General features: G+C 47.8%; 1 protein-coding gene across 1 annotated transcript in view; it reads left to right on the top strand.

Moving 5' to 3' along the window:
- The first annotated feature begins 1,629 nt into the window (after positions 1-1,629).
- cpn1 (carboxypeptidase N, polypeptide 1) overlaps positions 1,630-14,311 on the top strand; it is a 38,102-nt gene continuing 25,420 nt past the window's right edge. The window contains exons 1-3 of the mRNA XM_080205336.1: positions 1,630-1,812; positions 5,420-5,566; positions 6,541-6,720. Of these exons, the coding sequence (XP_080061462.1) occupies positions 1,645-1,812; positions 5,420-5,566; positions 6,541-6,720 (495 nt within the window). The 5' untranslated portion in view covers positions 1,630-1,644. The remainder of the gene's footprint in view (positions 1,813-5,419; positions 5,567-6,540; positions 6,721-14,311) is intronic.

The following is a 14,311-nucleotide window of genomic DNA, read 5'->3' as shown; positions in this document are numbered from 1 at the left end:
GAATTAAGAACCTACTGATGACCATGAAACCACTGTGGATTGTCAGGGATAAACCGATCTGGTTCACTAATGTCCTTCAGGGAAGGAAATCTGCCACCCTTACCCGGTCTGGCCTACATGTGACTCCAGAACCACAGCGATGTGGTCAACTGTCAGCTGCCTCTAAAATGGCCAAGGAAACCACTCAGTTCAACGGCAACGAGGGGTAGGGTAATAAATACTGGCCTCATCCCATCAAAGAGTAACAGATGAAAGCTGACCACATTAGAAGATCCACCCCAGTTCCCCAGAACTTTGTCCTAGTTGTTTGTTTATGTTTTAAGTCCTCCAGCCCTTACCCCTCTCACCCCATCAACCACCTTCATCTGCCTAGCTGAAGTATTGTGTTCGATTCTTGTTATAGGTAGGATGTGAGTGAATTATAAAGATTGTTCCGAGGGATGAGAGACTTTACTTAATCTGGAGAGACTGGAGAAGTGAGGATTGTCTTAAAGTTTAAAAGTTTAAGTTTATTTATTAGTGTCACAAGTAGGCTTACCTTAAACAGTGCAGTAAGTTACTGTGAAAATCCCATTGTTGCTACAGTCCGGCACTGTTCGGGTACACTGAGGGAGAATTTAGTACGGCCAATGCACCCTAACCAGCACGTCTTTGGACTGTAGAAGGAAACTGAAGCACCCGGAGGAAACCCACGCAGACACAGGGAGAATGTGCAGACTCCGCACAGGCAGTGACCCAAGCCAGGAATCGAACCCAGTCCCTGGCGCTGTGAGGCAGCAGTGCTAACCACTGTGCCACCTTAGAGCAGAGAAGGCTAAAGAGAGATTGAGATGTTTAAAATCAGGCAGAGTTTTGACAAAGTGAGGAGAGACAGTTTCTGGTGATAGGAGGGTCAGTAACCAAGATCAGGGCTGGAAATCTCCGGTTGGATTCTCCAGTCCCGCCGACAGCGCACCCCCACCCGCGGATTTCCTGCCGGCTTCTGGTAACATCAATGGGAATTCTCATTGAGAGCAGCGGGAGCAGAGAATGCCATCGCCAGCAAACAAGGCGCTACCTCCTGTCAGCTGGAAACACGCGGCTGGGAAACCCGAGAATCTCACCACAGATTCCAGAAAATGAACAACAGAACCAGAAGGGAAGATGAGTTGTTTTTTAAACACAGTGAATTGTTGCGATCTGGAAGGCAGTGCCTGAAAAGGCGGTGGAGTCAGATTCGATCAGGACTTTCAAGAAGTTAGGTTAGGTTGATCAGCAGTGCTAAATTGCCCCCTCGTGTCCTGAGATGTGTAGGTTAGAGGGACTAGCTGGTAAATGTGTGAGGTTACAAGGATGGAGCCTGGGTGGTCAATGCAGATTCGATGGGCTGAATGGCCTCCCTCTACACTGTAGGGGTTCTATGATTCTATGAATTGAAAAGAAAACTACTGCAGGGCTGTGGGGACAGGACGGAGAGCAGGGAGGCTCTTTCAAGGAGCCAACACACACAGACAGTGGCTCTCCTGGAACCACTGTGCCACCATGTGGTCTACTGTAGGATTCTCTGGGAGAAGGGGAAAGGTTGGCACTGAGCTACCAGTTGGTGCTGACCGTGTGTAACTTGTTGTGTTTGCAGTGGAACCCGAGTTTAAGTACGTTGGCAACATGCATGGCAACGAGGTGCTAGGGCGTGAGCTGCTGATCCAGTTGGCACAGTATCTGTGTGAGGAGTACAACCTCAGGAACCCGCGTGTCACCCACCTGATCCACGAGACCCGCATACACATCCTACCCTCCATGAACCCAGATGGTTATGAGGTGGCAGCTGATCAGGTAATCGTTTACGTGCGGGCACACAAGTGAGGGACAGGAGGTGGTCACTTGGCGGGGGGAGGTGATGGCCTAGTGGTATTATCACCAGAATATTAACCCAGAAACTCAGTTAATGCTCTGGGGACCCGGGTTCGAATCCCCCCCACACAGCAGATGGGGAAATTTGAATTCAATAAAAAAAATCTGGGATTAAGAATCTACTGATGACCATGAAACCATTGTCGGAAAAACCCATCTGATTCACTAATGTCCTTTAGAATCATAGAGTTCCTACAATACAGAAGGAGGCCATTTAACCCATCAAGTCTATACCGGCCACAATCCCACTCAGGCCCTATTCCCGTAATCCCACATATTTACCCTGCTAATCCCCCTGACACCAAAGGTCAATTTTAGCATGGCCAATCCACCTAACCGGCACATCGTTGGACTGTGGGAGGAAACCGGAGCACCCGGAGGAAACCCACGCAGACACGGGGAGAATGTGCAGACTCCACTCAGACTGTGACTCAAGCCAGGAGTCGAACCCAGGTCCCTGGCGCTGTGAGGCAGCAGTGCTCACCACCGTGCCACCCCATGGAAATCTGCCATCCTTATCTGGTCTGGCCTGCATGTGATTTCAGAGCCAACAGCAATGTAGTTTGACTCTCAAATGCCCTCTAAACAAGGGCAGCTAGGGATGGGCAATAGATGTTGGCCAGCCAGCGACGCCCATATCTCACAAATGAATAAAAAGAAACTCAGCCTCTCGAGCCCCCTCCACCATTCAGTGAGATCACGGCTGGTTCCGTTAACAGGCCAGGAGACTTTGCATGTTGAAAGATGCAAGATTCAGACTAAGCATTGCCGATGTTCATTCTCCATAGCTCGGTTTCCTTGGCACAGGTCACCAACATGAAGCCAGAGACTATGGCACAGGCAAGGTTTGACCAGGGATAGTCAGCATGGTTTTGCCAGAGGGAGATCAGGCTTAACAAATTTGATTGCATTTTTTGTGCAGGTAACCAAGTGTGTGGGCGAGGGTAGTGCGGTAGATGTAGTTTACATGGATTTCAGCAAAGTCTTTGACAAAGTGCCACATGGGAGACTTATTTAGAAGGCAAATGCACATAGGATACAGGGTGATCTGACAAGGTGGATTCATAATCACCTTAGTGGTAGGAGACAGAGGTGGTAGGAGACAGAGGGTAGTGACTGCTGGCTGCTTTCGTGACGTACCACAGGGATCCGTGTTGGGCCCCCTATTGTTCGTTAGTATATAAATGACATTGGGGGGGGTAGGATCTGCAAATGTGCCAATGATACAAAGATTGGGCGGGTGGTTAACAGTGAGGTTGAGTGTCTCAGGTTACAGGAAGATTGACGAGATGGTCAAATGGGCGGATGAGTGGCAGATGGAATTTAACCCTGAAAAGTGTGAGGTGATACACTTTGGGAGGAGTAATTTGACAAGGAAGTATAGTATGAAAGATCTGACACTGGGAAGTTCTGAAGAACAAAGGGACCTTGGAGTGTTTGTCCATCGATCTCTGAAGGCAGAAAGGCAGGTTAATTAGGATGGTGAAAAAGATATACTGCAAATTTGCCTTTATCAATCGGGATATCAATTACAAAAGCAGAGAGGTCATGATGGAGTTGTATAGAACTTTGGTGAGGTCACAGCTGGAATACTGTGTGCAGTTCTGATCGCCACATTATAGGGAGGATGTGAATGCATTGGAAAGGGTGCCGAGGAAATTCACAGGGTGGCATAGTAGCAAGTGGTTAGCACTGCTGCTTCACAGCTCCAGGGTCCTGAGTTCGATTCCCAGCTCAGGTCACTGTCTGTGTGGAGCTTGCACATTCTCCTCGTGTCTGCATGGGTTTCCTCCGGGTACTCTGGTTTCCTCCCACAGTCCAAAGATGTGCGGGTTAGGTTGATTGGCCATGCTAAGAAATCGCCCCTTAGTGTCCAGGGATGTGTGGGTTAGAGGGATTAGTGGGTATAATATGTAGGGATATGGGGGTAGGGACTAGGTGGGATTGTGTTTGGTGCAGACTCGATGGGTCGAAGGGCCTCTTTCTGCACTGTAGGGTTCTAAATTCACCAGGATGCTGCCTGGGATGGAACATTTAAGTTATAAAGAGAGGTTGGATAGGCTTGGGTTGTTTTCTCTGGGGCAGAGAAGACTGAGGGGCGACCTGATTGAGGTGTTCAGGATTATGAGGGGCACGGACAGGGCAGATAGGGAGCAACTGTTCCCCTTAATCGAAGGGTCAGTTACAACAAGTTAAAAGTGAGGGGAGGGAGGTTTAGGGGGGGATTTGAGGACAATCCTTTTTACCCAGAGGGTGGTGAGGGTCTGGAATGTGCTGCCTGGGAGGGTGGTGGAAGCGGGATGCCCCACATCCTTTAAAAAGTACCTGGGTGAGCACTTGGCACATCATAACATTCAGGGCTATGGGCCAAGTGCTGGCAAGTGGGACGGGGGACTGGGGGGTGGGGGGAGGTAGGTCAGCGCCTTTCATGCATTGGTGCAGACTCGATGGGCTGAAGGGCCTCTCTGCACTGTCGTATTCTGTGATTCTGTGATATGGTTTGAGGGGTGCCTGACTGCGTCAAGTATGACTAACCAGGAGTCTCTTCCCCGACTGCCTGCTATAGGTGTGTAAGAGGTATTTACAGGTTGTTGCTTGTCCTGTTTATTGACAGTTTGAGCGCTCCCTCAATTATTGACCTGCGCAGTAACAGCAGGAACAAGAATTTAGGAATGATCGAATTTGATCTATCCAGCAACAGGTAAAAACCTGCTTAGTGACATCAGTAGCCAGCACTCAGATGGGAAGATGAGATGTGACTTTTCCCAGTAATGTGATTAGCAGACATCCAGATAGAATCAGATATGAACTGCTCTAACTGCTTCTTAAAATCACACAATGTTTTGGCCTCAACTGTTTTCTGTGGTAGAGAATTCCACAAATTAGCACTCTCCGGGTGAAGAAATTTTTCCTCAGCTCCATCCTGAACAGTTTACCCTGGATCCTCAGATACCCTGTATCAGGACCCCGTCCTGCCCCACCATCAGGAACATCCTTCCAATCTAATCCTGTTAGAGTTTTATACGTCTCTATGAGATCCCCTAATTCTTCTAAACTCCAGTGAGTGTAATTCTAACCAACTCAATCTCTCCTCATACATCAGTCTACTTATCACTGCCGTCCCCAGCTCCTGCTAAATACCAAGTAAACAGCCTCACGTAAATCAGAACCCACTGCACCGTCACTCTGTAACTAATCCTGCACTGAGGCTACTGAACTCCACAAAGCACTAGCCATCCTTCAGTGCAGAAAGAGGCCATTCATCCCATCGAATCTGCACTGAATCTGCCAGAGAATCTCCTTCTCTACAGCACGGAGCAGATTAAAGCAGAGATGTTGGTGGAACAGGAGCCTGTGTAGATCAGTGATCAGGGTGGGGGAGAGAGGGGGGGTGGCGGGAGGGAGAAGGGAGGGGGAGGAAGGAGAGGAGAGGGGGTGGAGGGGGGAACCATGTGCAGTTTAAGTCGCTGTATTCCAGCACAAAGACGCTTGCTTTCTTCCCCACACATCTCTCTGTCTTTCTCGGCAGGGCTCGGAGGCAAACACCTATCTGACAGGCCGTGCCAACGCCCGGGGGGTGGATCTGAACCGTAACTTCCCCGACCTTCACCTGACCCTCCAGAAGCAGCAGCGACGGAACCACCACATCTCGCTGGCTCCCAACTGGCAGCAACAGGTCAGCTGGACAGAGCACCAGGCCACAGTCCATACTGACCGATGGGACGTGTGAGGCTGGACTAACCCTTAGCCCCCCCGCCCGATGTACCTGGGCCAAGGAGGTGGGAGAGGGGAGTGCATGAGGGTTGGGGAGGGAGAAGCGGAGTGCATTAGAGTTGGAACGGGACAAGGGAAAGGGGAATAGGATGAGGGGGGGGTTAGAGATGGAGAGGGAGGAGAGCAGGGTTTAATTGGACTTGAATTATTATTGTCACATTTATTAACGTACAGTGAAAAGTATTGTTTCTTGCACACTATACAGACAAAGCATACCGTTCATAGAGAAGGAAAGGAGAGAATGCAGAATGTAGTGTTACAGTCAATTGTAGAAAAAGATCAACTTAATGTGGGGGTAGGTCCATTCAAAAGTCTGACAGCAGCAGGGAAGAAGCTGTTCTTGAGTCAGTCAGTACGTGACCTCAGACTTTTGTATCTTTTTCCCGATGGAAGAAGGTGGAAGGGAGAATGTCCGGGATGTGTGGAGTCCTTAGTTATGCTGACTGCTTTTCCGAGGCAGCGGGAAGTGTAGACAGAGTCAATGGATGGGAGGCTGGTTTGTGTGATGGCTTTAATAACTGCATGGGATGATAGAATCCCTGTGTTAGGATTTGGGGGAGGGGGGACAGCGAGGGAGTGGGGGGAGGATGGTGGGGAGTTGGGGTGTGCTGGGTTTATGAGGGAGGTTGGGATAGGGCTGGGAAGGGGGAGGGGGTTGGTGTTGGGGGGAGGGGGTTGGTGTTGGGGGGAGGATGGTGGGGAGTTGGGGTGTACTGGGTTTACGAGGGGGTTTGGGGTAAGGTTGGGAAGGGGGAGGGGCCTGGTGTTGGGGGGAGGGGCCTGGTGTTGGGGGGAGGGGCCTGGTGTTGGGGGGAGGGGCCTGGTGTTGGGGGGAGGGGCCTGTGACCTCACGTTCACTCGATTCCTTGCCCTCAGACTGAAAGGGAAACCTACGCTGTGATTCGCTGGCTGCAGAGTTATAACTTTGTCCTATCGGCCAATCTGCACGGAGGGGCTGTGGTGGCAAATTACCCGTTTGACAAGGCCCAGGAACCCATCCGCGGCCCACACAGATCAACCATCTCCGTCACACCCGACCATAAACTCTTCCAGAAGGTAAAAAATAAACAGATCTGCATTTCTGTGGCGCCTTTCACATCGTGTGGAGATGCCGGTGTTGGACTGGGCTAAATACAGTAAGGAGTCTCACAACATTAGGTTAAAATCCAACAGGTTTATTTGGTAGTAAACACCACCAGTGAACACCCCACTCACCTGACGAAGGAGCAGTGCTCCGAAAGCTAGTGGCATTTACTACCAAATAAACCTGTTGGATTTTAACCTGGTGTTGTGAGACTTCTTACTGTGCCTTTCACATCACCAGGCCTTCCCAAGTGGCTTCACACACAATGAAGTATTTGGAAGTGTAGTTACCGTTAAAATGTAGGAGAGGTGTGACAGCACACAGTAAGATCCCCCTAATAACAGTGTGTAATGACCAGATTCAACACTCATTGTCTCTGGGCTCTATCAGCCACAACAGCAGGAACTCTCTCCTACTGTCCTTCAAAACACAAGGAATGGCAGCTTTTACATCAACCTAGAATATAAATCAGGAAATATCGCAAGGCAGAACTTGTATGTTTCATATACACCCTGAGTTACACACTGGAATCTAACCGAGGGGTTCGGGGTGTTTTATATATAGAATAACAGATACCCGGGAGTGAGTTACAGACTGGAATCTAATCGAGGGGTTCGGGGTGGTTTATATATAGAATAACAGATACCCGGGAGTGAGTTACAGACTGGAATCTAATCGAGGGGTTCGGGGTGGTTTACATATAGAATAACAGATACCCGGGAGTGAGTTACAGACTGGAATCTAATCGAGGGGTTCGGGGTGGTTTACATATAGAATAACAGATACCCGGGAGTGAGTTACAGACTGGAATCTAATCGAGGGGTTCGGGGTGGTTTACATATAGAATAACAGATACCCGGGAGTGAGTTACAGACTGGAATCTAATCGAGGGGTTCGGGGTGGTTTATATATAGAATAACAGATACCTGGGAGTGAGTTACAGACTGGAATCTAATCGAGGGGTTCGGGGTGGGTTATATATAGAATAACAGATACCCGGGAGTGAGTTACAGACTGGAATCTAATCGAGGGGTTCGGGGTGGTTTATATACAGAATAACAGATACCCGGGAGTGAGTTACAGACTGGAATCTAATCGAGGGGTTCGGGGTGGTTTATATACAGAATAACAGATACCCGGGAGTGAGTTACAGACTGGAATCTAATCGAGGGGTTCGGGGTGGTTTATATATAGAATAACAGATACCCGGGAGTGAGTTACAGACTGGAATCTAATCGAGGGGTTCGGGGTGGTTTATATACAGAATAACAGATACCCGGGAGTGAGTTACAGACTGGAATCTAATCGAGGGGTTCGGGTTGGGTTATATATAGAATAACAGATACTGGGGGTGGGGGGAGGTTGCAGACTGGAATCTAATGGAGGGGTTCGGGGTGGGTTATATATAGAATAACAGATACCCGGGAGTGAGTTACAGACTGGAATCTAATCGAGGGGTTCGGGATGGTTTATATACAGAATAACAGATACCCGGGAGTGAGTTACAGACTGGAATCTAATCGAGGGGTTCGGGGTGGTTTATATACAGAATAACAGATACCCGGGAGTGAGTTACAGACTGGAATCTAATCGAGGGGTTCGGGTTGGGTTATATATAGAATAACAGATACTGGGGGTGGGGGGAGGTTGCAGACTGGAATCTAATGGAGGGGTTCGGGGTGGGTTATATATAGAATAACAGATACCCGGGAGTGAGTTACAGACTGGAATCTAATCGAGGGGTTCGGGGTGGTTTATATACAGAATAACAGATACCCGGGAGTGAGTTACAGACTGGAATCTAATGGAGGGGTTCGGGGTGGGTTTATATACAGAATAACAGATACCCGGGAGTGAGTTACAGACTGGAATCTAATCGAGGGGCTCGGGGGGGTTTATATACAGAATAACAGATACCCGGGAGTGAGTTACAGACTGGAATCTAATCGAGGGGCTCGGGGGGGTTTATATACAGAATAACAGATACCCGGGAGTGAGTTACAGACTGGAATCTAATCGAGGGGCTCGGGGGGGTTTATATATAGAATAACAGATACCCGGGAGTGAGTTACAGACTGGAATCTAATCGAGGGGCTCGGGGTGGTTTATATATAGAATAACAGATACCCGGGAGTGAGTTACAGACTGGAATCTAATCGAGGGGCTCGGGGGGGTTTATATATAGAATAACAGATACCCGGGAGTGAGTTACAGACTGGAATCTAATTGAGGGGCTCGGGGGGGTTTATATATAGAATAACAGATACCCGGGAGTGAGTTACAGACTGGAATCTAATCGAGGGGTTCGGGGTGGGTTATATATAGAATAACAGATACCCGGGAGTGAGTTACAGACTGGAATCTAATCGAGGGGTTCGGGGTGGGTTATATACAGAATAACAGATACCCGGGAGTGAGTTACAGACTGGAATCTAATCGAGGGGTTCGGGGTGGGTTATATATAGAATAACAGATACCCGGGAGTGAGTTACAGACTGGAATCTAATCGAGGGGTTCGGGGGGGTTTATATATAGAATAACAGGTACCCGGGAGTGAGTTACAGACTGGAATCTAATCGAGGGTTTCGGGGTGGTTTATATATAGAATAACAGATACCCAGGAGTGAGTTACAGACTGGGATCTAATCGAGGGGTTCGGGGTGGGTTATATATAGAATAACAGATACCCGGGAGTGAGTTACAGACTGGAATCTAATCGAGGGGTTCGGGGGGGTTATATATAGAATAACAGATACCCGGGAGTGAGTTACAGACTGGAATCTAATCGAGGGGTTCGGGGTGGGTTATATATAGAATAACAGATACCCGGGAGTGAGTTACAGACTGGAATCTAATCGAGGGGCTCGGGGGGGTTATATATAGAATAACAGATACCCGGGAGTGAGTTACAGACTGGAATCTAATCGAGGGGTTCGGGGTGGGTTATATATAGAATAACAGATACCCGGGAGTGAGTTACAGACTGGAATCTAATTGAGGGGTTCGGGGTGGGTTATATATAGAATAACAGATACTCGGGAGTGAGTTACAGACTGGAATCTAATCGAAGGGTTCGGGGTGGTTTATATATAGAATAACAGATACCCGGGAGTGAGTTACAGACTGGAATCTAATCGAGGGGTTCGGGGTGGTTTATATATAGAATAACAGATACCCGGGAGTGAGTTACAGACTGGAATCTAATCGAGGGGTTCGGGGTGGTTTATATATAGAATAACAGATACCCGGGAGTGAGTTACAGACTGGAATCTAATCGAGGGGTTGGGGTGGGTTATATATAGAATAACAGATACCCGGGAGTGAGTTACAGACTGGAATCTAATCGAGGGGTTCGGGGTGGGTTATATACAGAATAACAGATACCCGGGAGTGAGTTACAGACTGGAATCTAATCGAGGGGTTGGGGTGGTTTATATACAGAATAACAGATACCCGGGAGTGAGTTACAGACTGGAATCTAATCGAGGGGTTGGGGTGGTTTATATATAGAATAACAGATACCCGGGTGTGAGTTACAGACTGGAATCTAATCGAGGGGTTCGGGGTGGTTTATATATAGAATAACAGATACCCGGGAGTGACTTACAGACTGGAATCTAATCGAGGGGTTCGGGGTGGTTTATATATAGAATAACAGATACCCGGGAGTGAGTTACAGACTGCAATCTAATGGAGGGGTACGGGGTGGGTTATATATAGAATAACAGATACCCGGGAGTGAGTTACAGACTGGAATCTAATCGAGGGGTTCGGGATGGTTTATATACAGAATAACAGATACCCGGGAGTGAGTTACAGACTGGAATCTAATCGAGGGGTTCGGGGTGGTTTATATACAGAATAACAGATACCCGGGAGTGAGTTACAGACTGGAATCTAATCGAGGGGTTCGGGTTGGGTTATATATAGAATAACAGATACTGGGGGTGGGGGGAGGTTGCAGACTGGAATCTAATGGAGGGGTTCGGGGTGGGTTATATATAGAATAACAGATACCCGGGAGTGAGTTACAGACTGGAATCTAATCGAGGGGTTCGGGGTGGTTTATATACAGAATAACAGATACCCGGGAGTGAGTTACAGACTGGAATCTAATCGAGGGGTTCGGGGTGGGTTTATATACAGAATAACAGATACCCGGGAGTGAGTTACAGACTGGAATCTAATCGAGGGGCTCGGGGGGGTTTATATACAGAATAACAGATACCCGGGAGTGAGTTACAGACTGGAATCTAATCGAGTGGCTCGGGGGGGTTTATATACAGAATAACAGATACCCGGGAGTGAGTTACAGACCGGAATCTAATTGAGGGGCTCGGGGGGGTTTATATATAGAATAACAGATACCCGGGAGTGAGTTACAGACTGGAATCTAATCGAGGGGCTCGGGGTGGTTTATATATAGAATAACAGATACCCGGGAGTGAGTTACAGACTGGAATCTAATCGAGGGGCTCGGGGGGGTTTATATATAGAATAACAGATACCCGGGAGTGAGTTACAGACTGGAATCTAATCGAGGGGCTCGGGGGGGTTTATATATAGAATAACAGATACCCGGGAGTGAGTTACAGACTGGAATCTAATGGAGGGGTTCGGGGTGGGTTATATATAGAATAACAGATACCCGGGAGTGAGTTACAGACTGGAATCTAATCGAGGGGTTCGGGGTGGTTTATATATAGAATAACAGATACCCGGGAGTGAGTTACAGACTGGAATCTAATTGAGGGGTTCGGGGTGGTTTATATACAGAATAACAGATACCCGGGAGTGAGTTACAGACTGGAATCTAATCGAGGGGTTCGGGGTGGTTTATATATAGAATAACAGATACCCGGGAGTGAGTTACAGACTGGAATCTAATTGAGGGGTTCAGGTGGTTTATATATAGAATAACAGATACCCGGGAGTGAGTTACAGACTGGAATCTAATTGAGGGGCTCGGGGGGGTTTATATATAGAATAACAGATACCCGGGAGTGAGTTACAGACTGGAATCTAATCGAGGGGTTCGGGGTGGGTTATATATAGAATAACAGATACCCGGGAGTGAGTTACAGACTGGAATCTAATCGAGGGGTTCGGGGTGGGTTATATACAGAATAACAGATACCCGGGAGTGAGTTACAGACTGGAATCTAATCGAGGGGTTCGGGGTGGGTTATATATAGAATAACAGATACCCGGGAGTGAGTTACAGACTGGAATCTAATCGAGGGGTTCGGGGGGGTTTATATATAGAATAACAGGTACCCGGGAGTGAGTTACAGGCTGGAATCTAATCGAGGGTTTCGGGGTGGTTTATATATAGAATAACAGATACCCAGGAGTGAGTTACAGACTGGGATCTAATCGAGGGGTTCGGGGTGGGTTATATATAGAATAACAGATACCCGGGAGTGAGTTACAGACTGGAATCTAATCGAGGGGTTCGGGGGGGTTATATATAGAATAACAGATACCCGGGAGTGAGTTACAGACTGGAATCTAATCGAGGGGTTTGGGGTGGGTTATATATAGAATAACAGATACCCGGGAGTGAGTTACAGACTGGAATCTAATCGAGGGGTTCGGGCTGGTTTATATACAGAATAACAGATACCCGGGAGTGAGTTACAGACTGGAATCTAATCGAGGGGTTCGGGTGGGTTATATATAGAATAACAGATACCCGGGAGTGAGTTACAGACCGGAATCTAATCGAGGGGTTCGGGGTGGGTTATATATAGAATAACAGATACCCGGGAGTGAGTTACAGACTGGAATCTAATCGAGGGGTTCGGGGTGGGTTATATACAGAATAACAGATACCCGGGAGTGAGTTACAGACTGGAATCTAATCGAGGGGTTGGGGTGGTTTATATACAGAATAACAGATACCCGGGAGTGAGTTACAGACTGGAATCTAATCGAGGGGTTGGGGTGGTTTATATATAGAATAACAGATACCCGGGAGTGAGTTACAGACTGGAATCTAATCGAGGGGTTCGGGGTGGTTTATATATAGAATAACAGATACCCGGGAGTGACTTACAGACTGGAATCTAATCGAGGGGTTCGGGGTGGTTTATATATAGAATAACAGATACCCGGGAGTGAGTTACAGACTGCAATCTAATCGAGGGGTTCGGGGTGGGTTATATATAGAATAACAGAGACCCGGGAGTGAGTTACAGACTGGAATCTAATCGAGGGGTTTGGGATGGTTTATATATAGAATAACAGATACCCGGGAGTGAGTTACAGACTGGAATCTAATCGAGGGGTTTGGGATGGTTTATATATAGAATAACAGATACCCGGGAGTGAGTTACAGACTGCAATCTAATCGAGGGGTTCGGGGTGGTTTATATATAGAATAACAGATACCCGGGAGTGAGTTACAGACTGGAATCTAATCGAGGGGTTCGGGGTGGTTTATATATAGAATAACAGATACCCGGGAGTGAGTTACAGACCGGAATCTAATCGAGGGGTTCGGGGTGGGTTATATATAGAATAACAGATACCCGGGAGTGAGTTACAGACCGGAATCTAATCGAGGGGTTCGGGGTGGGTTATATATAGAATAACAGATACCCGGGAGTGAGTTACAGACTGGAATCTAACCGAGGGGTTCGGGGTGGTTTATATATAGAATAACAGATACCCGGGAGTGAGTTACAGACTGGAATCTAATCGAGGGGTTCGGGGTGGTTTATATATAGAATAACAGATACCCGGGAGTGAGTTACAGACTGGAATCTAATCGAGGGGTTCGGGGTGGGTTATATATAGAATAACAGATACCCGGGAGTGAGTTACAGACTGGAATCTAATCGAGGGGTTCGGGGTGGGTTATATACAGAATAACAGATACCCGGGAGTGAGTTACAGACTGGAATCTAACCGAGGGGTTCGGGGTGGGTTATATACAGAATAACAGATACCCCGGAGTGAGTTACAGACTGGAATCTAACCGAGGGGTTCGGGGTGGGTTATATATAGAATAACAGATACCCGGGAGTGAGTTACAGACTGGAATCTAATCGAGGGGTTCGCGGTGGGTTATATATAGAATAACAGATACTGGGGGTGGGGGGAGGTTGCAGACTGGACTCTAATGGAGGGGTTCGCGGTGGGTTATATATAGAATAACAGATACCCAGGAGTGAGTTACAGACTGGAATCTAATCGAGGGGTTCGGGGTGGGTTATATATAGAATAACAGATACCCGGGAGTGAGTTACAGACTGGAATCTAATCGAGGGGTTCGGGGTGGGTTATATACAGAATAACAGATACCCGGGAGTGAGTTACAGACTGGAATCTAATCGAGGAGTTCGGGGTGGGTTATATACAGAATAACAGATACCCGGGAGTGAGTTACAGACTGGAATCTAATCGAGGGGTTCGGGGTGGGTTATATATAGAATAACAGATACCCGGGAGTGAGTTACAGACTGGAATCTAATCGAGGGGTTCGGGGTGGGTTATATACAGAATAACAGATACCCGGGAGTGAGTTACAGACTGGAATCTAATCGAGGAGTTCGGGGT

Source organism: Carcharhinus amblyrhynchos, chromosome 17 (genome assembly GCF_965287045.1).
Source record: "Carcharhinus amblyrhynchos chromosome 17, sCarAmb.v2.hapA, whole genome shotgun sequence".
NCBI lineage: Eukaryota > Metazoa > Chordata > Chondrichthyes > Carcharhiniformes > Carcharhinidae > Carcharhinus > Carcharhinus amblyrhynchos.
This window is presented reverse-complemented; position numbering and strand designations above follow the sequence as displayed.